The 19,062-nt window shown below is 37.3% G+C and overlaps 1 protein-coding gene across 1 annotated transcript in view; it reads right to left on the bottom strand.

Moving 5' to 3' along the window:
- The window catches only part of LOC110314593 (sodium-driven chloride bicarbonate exchanger-like), a gene marked incomplete at its 3' end in the record, with an annotated part of 143,464 nt that overhangs the window by 11,279 nt on the left and 113,123 nt on the right, over window positions 1-19,062 (bottom strand). Inside the window, exon 2 of the mRNA XM_029534603.1 lies at window positions 17,274-17,355. Coding sequence (XP_029390463.1) covers window positions 17,274-17,355 — 82 coding nt within the window. The remainder of the gene's footprint in view (window positions 1-17,273; window positions 17,356-19,062) is intronic.

Here is a 19,062-nt window from a genome sequence, read left to right as displayed (position 1 = left end):
CACAAGTAGCAAGGGATCTCATAGCTGGAGATTAGAGTAGTATAGTGGTATGTCTGCCCAATCAAGGCATGCACCTTAGAAATATTATAACTGAGTTGTGTGTTCTTTGTACGGGACTATTGGGGCTGGAGATTTACCAATACGCATCTGGATAGTATTTAATACTAAGGGTGTCTGATGTTTTCTATTTGTGACAATTTAGGTGGGCAAGAGACAGGGTAAAATGAGCAATCATTGGTAGTGGGTGTGGCCAACCGCCCTGGCAGTCAGTCTGTGCAAGGAACTGACTGTGAAGGAACACAAACAGTAGCTTCAGGCGTTCTCTGGAAGGATAGGCATGGGCAGTTTAGCGAGTCAGCCCTGGTTCCTCGCTATAGGAACCAGGGTCAGAAGGCTGTTTTCAGCAATGGGAAAGAAGAAATGGGTGGGGGGTGGGAGGCTACTGATTCTAAAGTCTAGCCAGAGGTATCATGGATTTTAAAAATTATATGCAACAGGCATCTTTCCCAATTATCATCAGAGAGGCTTTACTGATCAGCTGATGGAAACAGATGCAGAAACCCACAGCCAAATATTAGGTGGAGCTTGGGGAATCCCACAAAAGAGAGGAAGAGAAGATTATAGTAGCCAGAAGGGTAAAGGATACCACAAGAAAACCTATAGAATCAACCAACCTGAGTCCATAGAGACTGATGCACCATCAAAGGAGCCTGAATGGGGCTGACATAGGCCCTCCACACTAATGTTACAGTTGTATACCTTGATCTTCTTGTGGGACTCCTAACATTAGGAGCAGGATCTGTCTCTGACTCTGTTGCCTGAATTTGGGTCCCTTTGTCCCTAATGGATTACTTGGTCTATCCGTAAAAGAAGAGAAGGTGCCTAGACTTATTGCAACTTAATATGCCATGGCTGGTTAATTTCCACTGAGGCTGGCCATTGAGGAGTTGACAAAGAAAGGAAAGAGGGGAGATGGAGAGGAGAGGGGGGGGACCAGCAGAGAGAAGAGGGGGATTCTGGTCAGAATTTAAAATTAATAAAGTTAAATTAAATTAACAACAACAAGAAAAATTAAAAAGCCCCTACACAACATTGAGACAAGGAATTTCCAAGATGAAGTCAAGTTTGTTTTCTGTTGGTTATCTACTACCAAGCATGCAGCCGACCCTTAAAAGTAGTTTGTTGATCCTCCCACCACCACTCCACCCACATTGACCAGACATGCTGGCCATAACCATTCAGGAGATTCCCTTCCTGAACCCATCTTCCATGCTTGCTGAATCTTCTGGGGCATGTCCAGCTGCCTGCCCTGAGCAGCCAGCTATCCCAGCCAGACCTCCATTCTCCCACCACCTCTCCTCCCATGATTATCAGATCTGCTGATCCTGAACTATACAGCCCAAAGTTACCCACATCAGGATCATCAAGGATAGGTCCCCTCCTGATGCTTACTACAACAGGAACATCCAGGACTAAAGCCATCTAGATGGCTTAAAGGCCTCAAAACAAAAACAAAACAAACAAAAACCCACAATTAACAAAGGTCAGGGCAATATGACACCATCAGAGCACAGGTATCCTACTAGAGCAAGCCCTGGACATCCTCATAGAACCAAAGCACAAGAAAATGACTTTAAATTTAATTTTATAAAGATGATAGAGGCCTGTAATGAGGAAATGAACACAAGAAATTACAATCAGGTAGAAGCTTTAAAGAGGAAACAAATAAATCCCTTAAAGACATACAAAACAATACAATTAAACAGGTGAAGGAAATAAGTATAACTGCTCAAGACATAAAAGTGGAAATAGAAATGATAAAGAAAATACAAACTGAGTGAATCATGGAGATGGTAAACCTATGGAAGAGAACAGAAACCGCAAACGCAAGCATCAATAAGAGTATGCAAGAGATGGTAGAGAGAATTTCAGGTGTAGAAGATACAATAGAAGAAATTGATACATCAGTCAAGAAAATCATTTTTTATGAGATATTTTCTTCACTTACATTTCAAATGCTATCTCCAAAGCCCCTATACCCTCCCCCCACTCTGCTACCCAACCCACCCACTCCCACTTCCTGGCCCTGGCATTCCTCTGTACTGGGGCATATGATCTTCGCAAGACCAAGGGCCTCACCTCGGATTGGTGGCCAACTAGGCCATCCTCTGCTACATAAAGAAAATCTTTAAATCTACAAATTTTTTGGCACAAAACATCCAAGAATTCTGGGATACCAAGAAAAGAGCCAACCTATAATAATTTGAATAGAAGAACGTGAAGAGTCACAGCTCCAAGGTCCAGAAAATATTTTCAATAAAATCATAGAAGAAAAATTTCCCAATTTAAATAAAAAGATGCCTATAAACATACAAGAAGCTTAAAGAACATCAATTAGATGGGAGCAGAAAATAAAATTCTCCTGATACACAATAATCAAAACACAAAATCTTTAGAACAAAGAAGGAATATTAAAATTGGCGAGAGGCTGGGCGTGGTGGCACACGCCTTTAATCCCAGCACTTGGGAGGTAGAGGCAGGCGGATTTCTGAGTTCGAGGCCAGCCTGGTCTACAGAGTGAGTTCTAGGACAGCCAGGGCTATACAGAGAAACCCTGTCTCAAAAAACAAAAAACAAAACAAACAAACAAATAAAATTGGCGAGAGAAAAAGACTAGGTAACATACAAAGGCAGACCTATTAAAATTACACCCAACTTATCAATAGGAACTCTAAAAGCTAGAAGGGCCTGGGCAAATATCTTGCAATATCTAAAAACCCATAGATTACCCAGCAAAACTCTCAATCACTATAAATAGAGAAAACAACATAATTTCAAGTCAAATCCAAATTTAAACAATAATGTATCCAAAAATCCAGACCTATGGAAAAATACTACAAGGAAAGCTCCAACCCAAAGAGTTGAGCAAAGCACTATCTAAAATTCTATCTAAGCAAAAACAAGGGAAACACACACACACACACACACACACACACACCACCACCACCAACAACAACAACAAAAACAAGAACAACAACAACAACAGCAACAACAACAACACCAAAATAACAGGAATTAAAAACCACTGATCTTTAATGTCTCTCAACACCAATGGACTCAATGCCCCAATAATATCACACAGGCTAATAATGGAAATGAAAAAAAGGATCCATCATTCTGATGCATACAAGAAACACACCTATTCAATAAAGATAAACATTACTTCAGAGTAAAGGGCTAGAAAAAGGTTTTCCAAGCAAATGGACCCAAGAAGCAAGTTGGAGTAGCCATTCTAATATCTAATCAAATAGACTTTCAACCAAAATTAATCCAAAGAGACAGGGAAGAACAATTCATACTTATCAAAGAAAATTTTACCAAAATGATATCTCAATTCTTAACATCTATGCCCCAAACACAAGAGCACCCACATTTGTAAATGAAACATTGCTAAAGCTTAAATCAAATCACATCCAATAACACTCCATTCTTACCAATCAACATAATAACTAAAGAAAGAAATAATGAAACTAACAGATGTGAATCAAATGGACCTAACAGACATCTACAGAATACTTCACCCAAACACAAAAGAATGCCTTTTGCTCAGCACCTCAAGAACCCTTCTCCAAAACTGGCCATATAGTCTATCATAAGGCAAACCTCAGCAGAAATTGAAATAATGCCTTGTATCTTATCAGACCATCACAGATTAAAGTTGTACTTCAACAACAGAAACACCAGAAAGCCCACGAACTCTTCAAAACTGAATAACTCTCTACTCAATGATCTCTGGGTCAGGGAAGAAATAAAGAAATTAAAGACTTTCTAGAAGTCAATGAAAATGAAGGCAAAACATAACCAAAATTATGGGACACAATGAAAGCAGTGCTAAGAGGAAAGTTCATAGCACTAAGTGTCTCCATAGAGAATTAGAAAGTTCTCACATTAGCAATTTAAAGGTATATCTAAAAGTTCTAGAAATAAAGAATTAACATGCTGAAGAGGCATAGAAGGTAGGAAATAATAAAAATAAGGGCTGAAATATTCCAATATTTCATAAGAAATATCCTCAAACTATTCCATAAATAGAAACAGAAGGAACACTGTCAAACTCATTCTGTGAGGCCAGAGTCATCCTGATACCTAAACCATATAAGAGCTCAATAAAGAAATAAAATTTTAGACCAATTTCTCTTATGAACATTGATGCAAAAATACTCAATAAAATCCTCACAATCTGAACCCAGGAATATAATACACAAAAATGCATCAATGTAATACACCATATAAATAAACCAAAAGAAAAAAATCACATAGTCATCTCATTAAATGCTAAAAAACCCTTTGGCAAAGGCAACACTCCTCCATTACTGGTGGGAATGCAAACTTGTACAACTTTGGAAATCAATTTGACAATTTCCCAGAAAACTGGAAATAGTTCTACCTTAAGACCCAGCTATATTACTCCTGGATAGATAACCAAAATATAATCACTATATCACAAGGACACTTGTTCAACTATGTATATGACAGCTTTATTCATACTAGCCAGAAACTAGAAACAACCTAGATGTACCTCAACTGAATAATAGATAAAGAAAATGTAGACCATCTATCTATACAATGGAATACTAGTCAGCCTTAAAAAATGAAGACATCAAGAATTTTTCAGGCAAATTGGGTGGAACTTGACAATATCATTCTGAGTGAGGTAATGCAAACCCTAAAGGACACACATGGTATGTACTCATTTATAAGTGGTATTAGCCATGAAGTACACGATACCCATGCTACACTCCATAGACCTAAATAAGCTGAACGAGAAGGAAGGCTTGAATCTAACTTAGAAGGGGGAGTCAAACAGTCATAGGAAGCAGATTGAGGGAGGGGGAAATGGGATGGGTTTAAGGATCAGGTGTCTGGAGAGACAGGAGACAAGGCCAGAGAGTCAGAAGAATGAATAGAAATATCCAGCATAGAGAGAGCATTGGAGGGCATCTCAAGGACATGCCAGAGACCTGGGATTGGAAAAGCTGAGACTCATAGCAGTAGGGATATGGAACCTGAAAAGCTGCTTCCTGTGGCCAGGCAGAAACCCCATTGGAATGACAGGAACACCAACCCACCCGCAACTCTTTTGACCAAACTCATCCTGTAAAAGGAATTCGGGGAGTGGGTGGAGTGGAGACTGAAGGTATGGCCAATCAATTACTAGCTGAACTTTAGACCCTTCCCATGTGTAAGCACCAATCCTTGACACTATTCTTGATACTCTGTTATGCTTGCAGACAGGAGCCTGGCATAACTGTCCTCTGGGAGGCTCCACCGATGCTCACTCAGACAGATGCTGCTGATACCTTCCGCCAAACATTGGATGGAGCTCAGGACTCTTATGGGAGAGTTGGGGGAAGAGTCGAAGGCTCAGAAATGGATAGAAATTCCACAGGAAGACCAACAGAGTCAACTAACCTGGACCCTTGGGGGCTCTCAGCCACTGTACCACCAACCAAAAAGGACACACATGCTGGACCTACTCCCCCTACCCCTGTCACACATACAATATAGCAGATGTGTAGCGCAGTCTTCATGCGAGTTCCCCGACAACTGGAGTGGGGGCTGTCCCTAAAGCTGTTGCCTGTTTGCGGAATATCTTCCCCTAACTGGGCTGCCTTGTCTGGCCCCAAAGAGGATGCACCTAGCCTTGCAGAAACTTAATGTGCCAGGGTTGGGGAATATTCAGAGGAAGCCTCTACCTTCTCAGAGGAGAAAGGAAGAGAGAATGGCAGGACAGCCTGTTTGAGATGAGACGGTACCAGGAGTGCGGGCAGCAACCAGGATGTAAAGTGAATTTAAAAAAAAAAAATGCTTTAAAAAAGAGAGTAGTTTATTTCCTGAGTGAAATTCCCTTGGGTGAAACTAAATTTTCATTCACAAGTGGTTATCAATTGGTGACAGCTGGGTTAGAGATGGGGGCAAGTGTCAACTTATCCTTTCAGCTCTAGGGCACCATGAGGAGCAGAGCCACAGAGGACCTGTGCATGATGCTACCTCAGTCTCTGGGAACTTACATATGTGCTTAGCATTTTGTTTAAAGGACCCTTTCTCCTTGGAGTCATCCATCCCTCTGGCTCTGACACTGTTTCTGTCTCCTCTTCCAGAGATTTTTCCTGAGCCCCGGGAAGAGGGATTTCATGGAGACATCTTCATCATGTTTGGGGCTTTAGTGTTCAAAGGTCTCTCACTCTCCATAAATTCTGGCTGTGGTCTCTGTATTTTTTTTTTCCCATCTGCTGCAGGAGGAAGCTTCTCTGCAAATGACAGAGCAAGGCACTGATCTATGAGCACAGCAGAATGTCATTACGAGTCATTCTATTGCTTCAGTAAAATGAAAGAAAGAAAGAAAGAAAGAAAGAAAGAAAGAAAGAAAGAAAGAAAGAAAGAAAGAAAGAAAGAAAGAAAGAAAGAAAGAAAGGGAAGTAGCATTTGGTTTAACCCTAGGTCCCTGGGCTACCTAGTCTCAGGTTCATGATCACCCAAGCAGTGTTGATTATGAGGTTTAGCTACTGGATTTAGCCTTCAGTTAAATCAGAGATTGGTTACTCCCGTAAGCTGTGTAACTCCATTATACTAACATATCTTGCAGACAGGATGCCACTACATATCAAAAGGTTTGCGGCTGTGTTGGTCTTTGCATAGTAAATTCCTATATCAAAGACAATAGAGCTCAATCCCTCCATGTTGAATGAGTTGTGTGATATTGTCTTTGACAATGGGTTCCTGCAGTTGTTAGTTTATGGAAAGCAACCTGTCTTGACAACAGCCTGGGCTATTGGGGGGATTCTCATGGGACCCTTTTAGCTGACACTTCAATTAGATCTAAATGAAATTCTCTCCCCCCCCCCCATTATTTGAAAATTTCATTTAGATTGCCTTCGTATATGTATGTTTTAGGAAACTTCTACTGTATTATGTTCTATACTACCTCTCAAATGGCCATTAATTTTAGCTGTCTCTCCTCATATTCCCTCTCTTGCCCCCTTCTTTCCCCCCTCTATCCTCTGGTTCCAGCCCTCCTCAACTATTTTCTTTTCCTAGAGAGATCTATCTGTCCACCCCCACCCCTAGTCCCTTAATCTATATCTAACCTGTATGGTTCTACAGATAGTAGCCTGTTATCATTGACCTAGTAGCAAATATCCACATATAAGCAAATATTTTCTGGGTCTGGGTTACCTCACACAGCAATTTTTTTTTTCTAGTTCCATGCATTTGTCTGAAATTTTCATGTGTTTTAATGGCTGAGTAATACTGCATGTGTAAATGTATCACAATTACTTTAGCCATTCTTCTGTTGAGGGACATCCAGGTCATTTCAAATTTGTGTCTATTGTGAACAGAGGAACAATGAGCACACCTGAGACAGTGTCTTTGCCGTAAGATGAACCCTTTTTTTGTATATATAGCTATAGAATTTGTTGTTGCTTTGTTTGGTTTTGTTGATGTTAGCCATTCTGAAAGGTGTAAGATGAAATCTCAAAGTAGTTTTAATTTGCGTTTTCCTGATGGCTAATGATGTTGAGCATTTCTTTGTTTTCAGCTATTTGCTGACCTTCTACTGCAAATCCTGCTTACTTGGGTAGCCCATTTGAAACTTGGGTTATTTGTTTTCTTGATATTTAGGTTTTTTTTTTTAAGTCTTTTTATATTTCAGATAGTAGCCCTCTATTTTATACATGATGTTGATAAAATTCTTTTCTAGTTCTGTGGGCTGTTACTTCGTCTGACTGATGTAGCCTTTGCCTCACAGAAGAATTCCAGTTTGATACGGTCCTATTAATTGTTCATCTTAGAGCCTGTACTAACAGTTTTCTGTTCCAAAAGTCATTTCTGTGCCAATGAATTCAAAGTTATTTCTTATTCTTTCTTCTATCAGATAAAGTGTTTCTGGTTTTGTGCTGGCCCATCTAAAGTTGAGTTTGGGTTCTGGCAGTGGGGGAGTATTACCTTTTCCCCCTTCTCAGAGGGAAAGGAGAGAGGGAGTGAGGGGAAGGAACTGGGAAGGGGGACTGGGAGGAGCCAGGGCTCATGCTGGGATGTAAAGTAAATAAATTAATTAATAAAAAAAAAGTAGTTAGCCAACACAAACCAGACTTTGTGTGTGTGTGTGTGCTTGTATTATTTTGCTAATATTTTTGTTTTGTTGGGTTTTGTTTAGTTTCTGTCTTTGTTTTTGTTGTGAGAGAGAATGAAGTTGAGTGGGAAGGAGGATTTGGGAGGAGCTGGAGGAGGGGAGGAAAATGATCAAAAATATTGTATGTAAAAAAGTTTTCATCAAAAACTTCTGTCCCATAAAAACTAATAAACATATTATTTGTATGGCAAAGCCAATTATCCCTAGAGTTTGGGCTGAAAGCTAGTCACGTGGTTAGTCTACTTAATTCCTTGTAGAATTGTGCCAAAGAGTGTTTTCTTCATGAAGTCTTTAAAATCTTATAAAACCCTTCCCTATTTGGGCCTTTGTTTTAGATGAAAAATTAAAGACTGTAGAAGATTACACGTAATTCGTAATGAGTTTTGAGAATAACATGTGTAAAGAGAAAAGAGCCATGGACTGGGAAAAGTGCTCCCCACAAAAAGTCAGAGTTGTTTTTTTTTTTTTAATGCATATATTAGCAAAGAGAAAATATTTTTCCATAGAGGGAACAAAGAACTCAATAAAAAAAACAATATTACTTTTGTGACCAAAACTTGTTTAATTTTGGTTTGACACTTAAATTAGGTCACTACTTATATGTTTAGGAAAATCAAAATTATAAACATTTTAATTATCCAACAACACTAGTACTGAAGCAGATCTTGATGTGGCAAAGGCTTAATCATTTGTAATGTTTACATTGCACAATGGAGAAAGATATGCATTTGGTAACTAAAGTTAATACTTATATTTAAAAACTAAACTTTTTTTTTAAACTCTAGCCTGAAAGACATCAAGCCATGTACTCAAGAAGAGAATTGTATTTTATTCTGTGAAAAGGCTATACCACATAACTAGTACATAATTATTGGGTTGCTAATTTAGAAATGTCAGTCATGGGAAATAGTCATATACATACATTAAGCTGAATAGGCATATGATCTTTAACACACTGGAAACTCTAAAAATCTCAGAAAACACAAAGTATCATTTATTACAATGTATCAAAAATTCTAATCCAACAGAAAGTCTTTGGTGAGGGAAAGCAATAGGGACAAAAAGAGAGAATGTGATTTGAATTCATGTGTGTGTGCAGTAAAACAATGTAATCACATGACTACATGGTTGATTCTTGTGCTGTTTTGCTAAAGTAAAAAGGAATATAAAAATGAGTACTGGTATCATTTATCTGCCCTTAGTCCACATTTGAAATCATTACCAAAGATAAGCTGAGTTACTGAATATAGTAGTTAGAAAGTAGAAATCTTGAAAGCCTCACAGTTGCTTATTAAAAGAGACATAGTCAAAACCTGCAACTAGCTTAGGAGGTAATAAGGCATAACCTAGCCATACAACTCTCAGATATATACCCAAAGGACTCTACTTAAGAAATAGCTGCTCATCCATTTTCATTGTTACTCTACTCATAATAGGCAGACATTATAAGCAGCATGGATGTCCACCAACTGATCGATAGAGATGATGAAAATGTTATGCATCTATACAATGCAATATTATTCAACTAGAAATTATAAAATTGGCAAATAAATTGATGAATCCGGAAACAATCATACTGCGTGAGATAGCCCAGACCCAGAAAGACAAATATTGCATGTTTTCTAATATGTATGAATGTTAGCTTATAAACTGCATATAGATATAGATGACATAGATATAGATATAGATGATATATAGATACACATACACACACACACACATACACACACACACACACACACACACACACACACACACAGGGGTTAGGTACCTATTAATAGACTAGGGAGGAGGAGAGAATTTCTCAAAAAAGAGAAATAGAATGTAGTGTTTGGGGAAGATAATGGGGAAATTAGAGTAGGAGATTAAATAGGAAAAGGAATAGAGAATAAGGGTAAAGGAAGAAATATAGGAAAGGCCAACTACACTGAAGGCCTCTGAGAAACTATACAGAAACCTATACAAGAGAAGCATCCTAAAAAATACATGTAAGAAAGTAGATTTTCCTGTTACAAATCCTGTTAATCACAACAGTGACCTGCCTGCAAGACATACTAACGTAATAGTGGCCCAGGTGTTGCAGAGTAATCAACCAGTCTCCTGTGAGGCTGAAGACTAACCAGTCAGCTTCAGTTGACAAACCATCAGCTGCCAACAGAAGCGGGAGTCAGCTGATTTAGGACAGAAGGAAGAACTAGTAGATTTCCACTCAAACCAATTATCTATAAATAATACCCTAGTTTGCTTTTTTTGTTGCTGTGAACTAACCAAAAACCAACTTGGAGAGGAAAGGGTTTAGTTCATTTTACATTTTATAATCCCATCATCAAGAGAAGCTAGGGCAGAATCGCAAAGATGCAACCTGAAGGCAGGACATGCAGCAGAGACCATGGAGGAAGATTCCTCACTATCATACTCCCTGACTCATGCTAACCTAGTCTTTTTATACAGTTCAGTTGCACCTGCCTGGGCATGGAGCAACCCAATGGTCTGGGCCATCTCACATAGATAATCAATAAAGAAAATGACCCACAGACATCCCCACAGGACCACTGATCCAGGCGATTCTTCAATTGAGGATTTCTCTCCTCAGGTAGGTCAAGATGGCAACAAAACTAGCTAGTACAGATGATAACCAAAACAGAGCAGTTGTTGTTTGATACCATTAACTTTTGGGATGATAAGTTACACTACCAAGAGCAGTGGACAAGAAGTATTTGGAACAAAAATTTTAAGTTATAAAGGCTTAATAAATATAAGATGCAGTTTTAAAAGAAATGGGGCATAAATGATTCTCATTGGAGAATAACTGTGACAGATATTGCAAAGAAAATAAATGAGGAAGAAATCAAAAAGTATTCATTCTAAGTGTGGCTAAGTATGGTATGACACAGGGGAAGTGTTTCTGTAGGTAACAGCTCCTTTCCACTGAAAAGAGTGACTACATGGCACACAGATGTGAACCACTGTAAGGCAAAACTACTGACAAATAAGGAAATCACTGACTTAGTTCTCTTTTGTTACATTTGTGAATGCATTTCTCTAATATGTACATGTCCGAGTGTGCATGCCTGTGAGTGTGTGATATGTATAGGCTACAATTCTCCTATGGAGATCAGAGGACAACAGGAACTGGATCTCTCCTTCTACCAGCTGGGTCCTGTAGCTCTATCATGAATCATCTGTCTTAACAGCAAGCACTTTTACCCTCCAAATTCATCTCACTAGCCTATGCCTGTTTTTAAAGGGACATATTCATGGGTCATCCTAATATCTACTTCTAGAGATCCACAGATTTAACAAATGACATAATAAATTAAAACATTACATGGACATGCATAGTAAAGTTATCATGATTAAAGCATGCAGTAGTTACATAAAATTCAAATTTAACTATAAAACCTACATATGTGTTAGAAGGTGCTTAGAATACATTTTAAAGTATTATTTTCCCTTTGTTATCTCACACTTTAAACTGTACTAACTCCCAAACTGACATGGAAAACAAAAGTAAAACTGGTCAACCTCAGTTGTACTGAGGTTTGCTTTAATCACAATCCAGAGGTTTTCTAACTATGGAGATTTGATATCCTTCACTAGGTATTGCCTCATGAAGCAGAAGAATGCCTATAAAGGACATGTTTGTGTTGCTAAGAAGGCTGGAGGGCTGGAAAGACACAATGGGAGTGACAGAGCAGATGACCAAGTGGAGTAAATCAGCAGGAATAGAAAAGGGGCAGAAGAAAAGATGTCACTAAGGAGACAGGAGAGGGAGGGAAAAGTGAGGCAGAAGCAGGTGTGGGAGAAGACGGGGGGGGGAGGTCAGGAAATTGAACAGAGGTATGTAGTAGTGGGGATGAGGAACTGGGGGGTAGCCACTAGAAAGTCCCAGATTCCACAGAAGCAAGAGGTTCCCAGAACCCAACTGGGATGACATTAGCTGACATAGCCAACAAAAGGGAGATAGAACTTGTAAATACCACCTTCAGTAGATAGGCACAGCCCCCAGTTGAGGGATGGGGCCACCGATCCATCTCAAAAATTTTAACCTAGAATGGTACCTTCTAAAGAAAATGCAGGGACAAAGAGTTGAGCAGAGACTGAAGGAAAGACCATCCAGAGACTGCCACCTAAGGACCCATGCCATCTGCAGACATCAAATCCTGACACTATTGCTGATGCCGAGAGTCACTTACTGACAGGAGCCTTGGTATAGCTGTCCCCTGAGAGGCTCTGCTAGTACCTGACCAATACAGATATGGATGCTTGAAGCCAACCATCAGACTGAGTACAGGGACCCCAATGGAAGAGTTAGGGGAAGCACTGAAGGAACTGAAGGGGATTGCAACCCCATAGGAAGAACCATATCAACTAACCAGCCCTCCACCCCCACCCCAGAGTTCCCAAGGACTAAATCTCCAACCATGGAGGAACCCATGGCTCCAGCTGCATATGTAGCAGAGGATGGCCTTATCTGGCATCAGTGGGAGAAGAGGCCCTTGGTCCTGTGAAGGCTCGATGCCCCAGTGTAAGGGAATGCCAGGGCGGGAGGCGAGAGTGGATGGAGGAGTGGAGGAGCACCTTCATAGAAGCAGGGGGAGGGGGGATGAAACAGAGGATTTGAGCAGGGGAAACAGGGGAGAGGGACATTTGAAAAGTAAATAACTAAAATAACCAATAGAAAAAGAATTGAAAAAAAGAAAAAGATGTCACTAACATCAACCCAGAGAATTTAGAGACAGCATGATGTCCAAAAATAAGTATGCAAAACTTCTAAATTGTATCATCTTGGTTTTAGATAATAGAAGAGATAATAACACTATAAAACACGTGTGAAACAAACAAACAAAAAAGAGATTTGAAATTTGGAAAGCAAGAAATCATACAGCTGTCACTCATGAGAATATATAATACACATGAATAATGTAACTAATATAATATTTTACTCCAAGCTGTTGTTTTTGGGAAGGTGATTATTTTCCACTAAATATATTGTACCTGAGATTTCTAAGATATTTTTAAACACCTGGCATTTCTACTAGCTGCATTCAGAATGCTAAATTATGCTGATAGTTCTAGTAGCTACGATATACATAAATTCTAGCAANCAACAACTTTTAAATAAAAAATTTTTATAATTTCTCATTTATAAAATGCATCTGTCTGTGACATCAGTCCTAACTCTTCTCCATTTAATGTATTTAGTCTATGCTGTCTGCATCACTAAATGTGCTCCTTAAAGTCACAGTATTTTCCATTACACAAAGGGAAAGGCTAACTACCTCATCCTGAATTTCACTCTTGCATTACCTAACCAGGTACATCCAGGTCTCTTAAGCCTGTGTATAGATTATAGACCGTTTACTAGCACAGGTACCTGCCCATGGATAGGAAAAATAACAACCAATACAAATAATATCTGTTTTCTATTTTTAAAATTGAAAAAAAAATTTTAAAGTTTAATGTAATGGCATCTTTGTTTTTATGACCAATTTTCATCAGAAAAGACTTAAATATAGTCATGACCTTCTAAGGCAGTAGTTCTCAACCTGTATGTCACAATCCCTTTGCAGGTCACATATCAGATGTTTAGATTATATTTCATAACAGTAGCAAAATTAGAGTTGTAAAGTAGCAATAAAAATAATTTTATGGTTGGGGGACATCACAAAGCATCAGGAAGGTTGAGAACCACAGCTCTAGATGAAAACACCTACTCACAGATGCCAAGGCTGAACAATCTACTGTGTCCTACCAGTTGTAAATTTCATTTTCTTAATAAAAATAGTTAATAATTATGATTATGAATTACATGTAAAATATAATTAATAATTGTAAATACATAATCATTCTATATTCCCTTATAATGTTTAGCCCAGAAAATGTATGTAATAATGTAGCTATATCAATTACATTATCTTTCAATAATATGTTATATCTAGAAGAAAAATTCAGTTTTTACTGTAATTCTTTGTGAATTATTAAGTATTAATTTCATGTATCTGTGTGTGGCTTAGTCACACAAATATTTAACTCCAAGATGGCTTTTCCATGAAATTGGACATATTTCTAGGCTTACTTCTTTTCGTGTTGGATTTCTTGGGGCATTTTTAAGGAAAGATAAACATAACTTGTCAAGCATGATCACTGGACTTCCTAAAACCAAAAACCAACTTAGCATGACTATAAAATGCATCAAAGCAAAGGCAAATAGATTTAAATTATATGCAAAATCTAAACCCATGCTATTATTGCAGTAACTGTATTCTCCCAGTTTAAAATCAGTACCTACTTATGGAGCTACATATAAAACCAAACGCCTATTGTTCCTAAATTCATAATGATTATTTTGTAAGTGTGAAATTTTATCAGGTTACTACTGACTGAATAAAATTGACTCCTTAAAATCTAGCTAGTCAGAGTCCCAAAGGAAGGACAATGGGCTGAGAATAGAGGGCTGTTTGAAGCTGCCAGAAGACTAGAAAGACCATAATGAAGAAGAAGAAAAAGAGAGAAAGTACAGTAGCCTATTGAAATCCTACCATATCTGGTGGCTGGCTACACTTAAAGTCTGAGGGAACCTCAGAGAAGAGGGGGCAGAAAGACTGTAAGAGCCAAAGGACCGGGACACTGCTGAGAGACTATGTCTTCAGTATAAGACAGAGAATCTGCACCCATGAAATCACAACAATATGGCAGCCTAATCTGGACCTAAAGAATCATACAACCGTCGAGCATGCTAATGAACTCCATGGTCCCACCCCCAGATGAAAAGTCACAGGTAAATGGCTACCAAATGAAGGAGAGTCAATTTTCCCCAGGAATAAGCCCCCTAAGTTATTAACTTATAGTAAGTGGTTAGTCCTAAAAACACACAGATAGGAGCAACACTAGATAGATTCAGCAGGTTTTATTTATATATGTATATTTGTATGACACTAATACTTAAAGAAAAGAAAAAAATCTAACTGGGTTCTGATGTCATGTTCCCTTGGAGTGGTTGTCTCTACCTCTCTCTCTAACCTCTACCTGACAGTGTATTTTACAGGAAGTAAAGAGAAATGATGTCTATCTAATGCCCTGCCCACACAAACTCTTTCTTTTCTAGTTATCTAAGCTCAACTCCTCTTGCCCATATTAACAGCAAGATGAAGGAAGAACAACTTAACATTCTGAACTGATGCTTTCATTTTGTTTCAACTTTGAGATAGTAAGCAAGAAAAAAAAAATCCATAGGAAAGATAAAATAGCCTGCCATCATACACTGTAGCTTTCTTGTTTTACTTTGTATAAGACTACCTTAGGAGATGCATTTTCCCTAAAATGCATCAGCATGAGATGTCCAGGGAGCCTCTGTTGGTATATTCTGATTTTTTTGGTGATGGACCGCACAGCACAAGGACACAGAAAGACAGATAAGTGAGATCTTTAGTGTAGGAGTTTTACAAACAATCCTCAGCTTTTTTGTGCTCTGTCCTAGGGATTCTAAAAAGATTTCTCTCATGGAAGGGTGACTGCTTCATTATTTCTTCTATACACAATTCAATGTTATTTAATAATTTATTGTTCTTTAAGAATTGAAATTTTTTTATTGTCTTGTTTTAAGTTCTGAAATCCACTTTTCATATCTGAAATTTTTCCTGTTCTGCTTGGTTCTGGCTATACTTAGAATCAAACTGATTAATGTAATTATGCCCCAAACATCACGAGTTGTGAGAGATAAGCCTTATTTTTAAGACTAAAAGCATTTCTGCACATGCTCTTTATATGGTTAATTTTGAATAAACAAAGAATGCTGAGGAAAAAATGGAATATATTGTTGAATATATTGTTGAATATATATTGAAAAAATGGAATATAAGAAAAATTCTGTTATATGAAACACTACAACTTTGATTTTCAAGGTTTTTTTATTTATAATTTATACAATAAAATATGTGTGGTATAGCAAATAACTAGGCTCATTGAACAAGTGTGAACTTCTTGGACCTGGGTATTATTTTTTGTGTACCATACAAAATACCTGTTACATATAATGTATATTATCAGCAATATCTGTATTGATAAAAGTCATTTCCAAATATTGCATCAACTATCGTGCTATGAAATCATTGCAACTAAAAATAAGATTCAAACACTATTAAAATAATTGCAATTTAAAAGCTTCTCTTTCAATGTTTAAATTGGAAAAGCATTCTGCTCCTCCGCACAATGAATAATTAGTTCTGTCTACCTGCACTTAAGACCATCTAGGTTTTACCTTACATTCAAATGACAAATATTGTGTATAACTCATATTTAAGAGATGAACAAAATTCATGGTTGAAAACACGAAAGTTAATTCTGCATGAATATTAAATTGTGGTGTTATAACCACTGGTTATTTTACTCTATTTCTAGGCATTTTTTTTGAATTATTGTATCCTGCTTTCTAAAAATCCTTATGATGCATACATTGCTTTTAGTGTGCTAATAATCGAGAGAATTAAGATGCAGAAAGTTACTTTAAAGGCCTTATGCTAATAAAGAAACAGACCTGGCATTCCAACCAACTGCAGTCTGCCATTAGTTAGTATATGTACAACTAAACAGTAGACTGTACTATCTCACCCACTGGATTAGCAGTTCTTCTCATTGAAGACAGCACATAGAAAAGGAACTTCTATGATACCTGACTGTAAGACTAACGGCCTTTAATTTTCTTCTGGTGATGGTCTACCCTGACAAGGGGCTCTTCTTTTCCTAGCATACCATAGATGATAGATCTATTTTTTACCTTTTCAGTCTCTAATTAATTGTAATTCCTTAAAACAGGGATTATTGAAAATCTGCCACCAATATTCTCCAGAATGTTGAATGATTTGATCACATATCTGTGTGTGAGCAAAGGCTGCTCACCATTTGTAGGTCTGCCTGTTGGTATTCTAGATTGTACCAGAACAGTCATTTCTATGCAATACCAGTACAGCATCATTACTTTCGTATCAACACTCTCAGTTCTCCACAACTAAAAAATGTACAATTCTCTTTGAAATACCCATGGAAAGTTATCAACTATCCCACCAAAATAATGTCTCACCTTCTAAATCTTCTTTCTCAAAATGTGTTTTGAGAATAGAACGTGTTCCACCTCTATCCACAACAGCTTCTTCATCATTTCTCTATAGTGTGAGGAAAAATAAAATTAAACAAATGTAAGTATCCATAGTCTTTTAATTTCAAAACATTATCCACTATTTGGAGACTTAGTCTGCCAGATTAGCAATTGTTGGATAGAAAATAATCAAAAATAAATTTGGTCATATAGTCAGAGCAGTAAGTTCTTTGATTTACCATTGCCAAACTCATACATTCCTATTGGCATTATTTGTTAGGGAGATGGAAAGATTAAAACAAATCTTGTGAATTTAGTAACAGTCATTTTAATCCCTGATAAAGAACTCCTATTAACAGGATCACATTGTTAAGAACACAAGAAAACTATGAAAATCATTAGTATTGACACCACACATGTTATGACAGGGTGAATTAATTCCACTTCCATTAAAAATTGATCTAGTCCCTTGAAAGCAATTAGTGGGCAATTATTAGATAAATGAAACTCTATAATTACATTGCTGCAGTGTGAGACAGATTATTGAACAAGATTATAAATTATTTTGATGTGATTAAGTCTCTATTTAGGTTTCATATATATTTTCCAGTTTGAAATGACTGGCTAGATATTACACAAATGAACATTGTACACATGCTCAAAACATACTAAATAATTTGGTATTCAGCAAAATAATGGATAAAGTATTTAATATAATCAATTTGATCACATAGGATGAAAAAGATTACAAAATACTGAATATAGTGAAACTATTTCCAACTTTTATCTGCACAAGAATATATACAAAAATAGATTTAAATTAACACTGAACATAATAGGAGAAACATTCAAAAGAACAAAACTTCTGAGATTAATTCTAAGTCAATTCCAGTACATGAATATTTAAAATGGAAAAAATCTTTAAAAAACAGCGAGTGCATTGCAAAAGAACTTTTCCCAACAACTTTGAAATATCAAATATTTGTAACAACTTTCTTTCATTGAAAAACCAATCTTGAACTGAGTCCAATAACATATTGTTATCCCTGGGCTGGAAATCTTAAAGGCTGTGAGGGCAACTGGATGTGGGACACACATGACAGAACTTAATTGTCAAAGACCAAGCAGGTACATTTAGTATAAGGAAAACAAAATCAAAGCAGTAACAAAAGTGGCCTGATTCAGAGAGATCTAGGATGCATACTATTTGATCAACATGTTCTAGAAGGGTTCAGAGGGACAGTCTACTAAATTCTTATTTGATGTATCTAAATAAAGTAGTTGCAAGTTAAGTCTGGAATGTCTAACAAGTCCAAATGTCTAAGGAGAAACATTAAAACAGTGACTCTATTTTTTCTGGCCTAGAAGGAAGATAAGGAGAGTTGGTGCATGTGTCAGAGATATTCTGAAAGAAGGGACTGTCAAGTGAAAAAGCTCCTACTATACAGTCTTGGGGACTGGGTGACAGTTTGTCTCATTTTCCAGCTTAACCAAGGGAGTGATATGAAATGAGCTGCAGATGAAACACCCAATCTATGTGTGTCACATATTATATAGTAACTCATTAGCACTTAGAATTTTATGTTGTATGGATTAATTTAAGTTGAAAGGCAAAAATATTTAAATGTACTTTGAGAATTATATCATCACTGATCTTATTATCCTTTTTAAATAGATCATCAGAATACTTCTATGAACTTTAATTTGAGATGGCTAAGATAATGGGACCTAATAGAAAAGCATCAAAATATCTACTATTTCCCTTTGATAAAGT

The sequence above is a fragment of the Mus pahari genome (assembly GCF_900095145.1).
Source record: "Mus pahari chromosome 3 unlocalized genomic scaffold, PAHARI_EIJ_v1.1 3_unlocalized, whole genome shotgun sequence".
Classification (NCBI taxonomy): Eukaryota; Metazoa; Chordata; class Mammalia; order Rodentia; family Muridae; genus Mus; species Mus pahari.
This window is presented reverse-complemented; position numbering and strand designations above follow the sequence as displayed.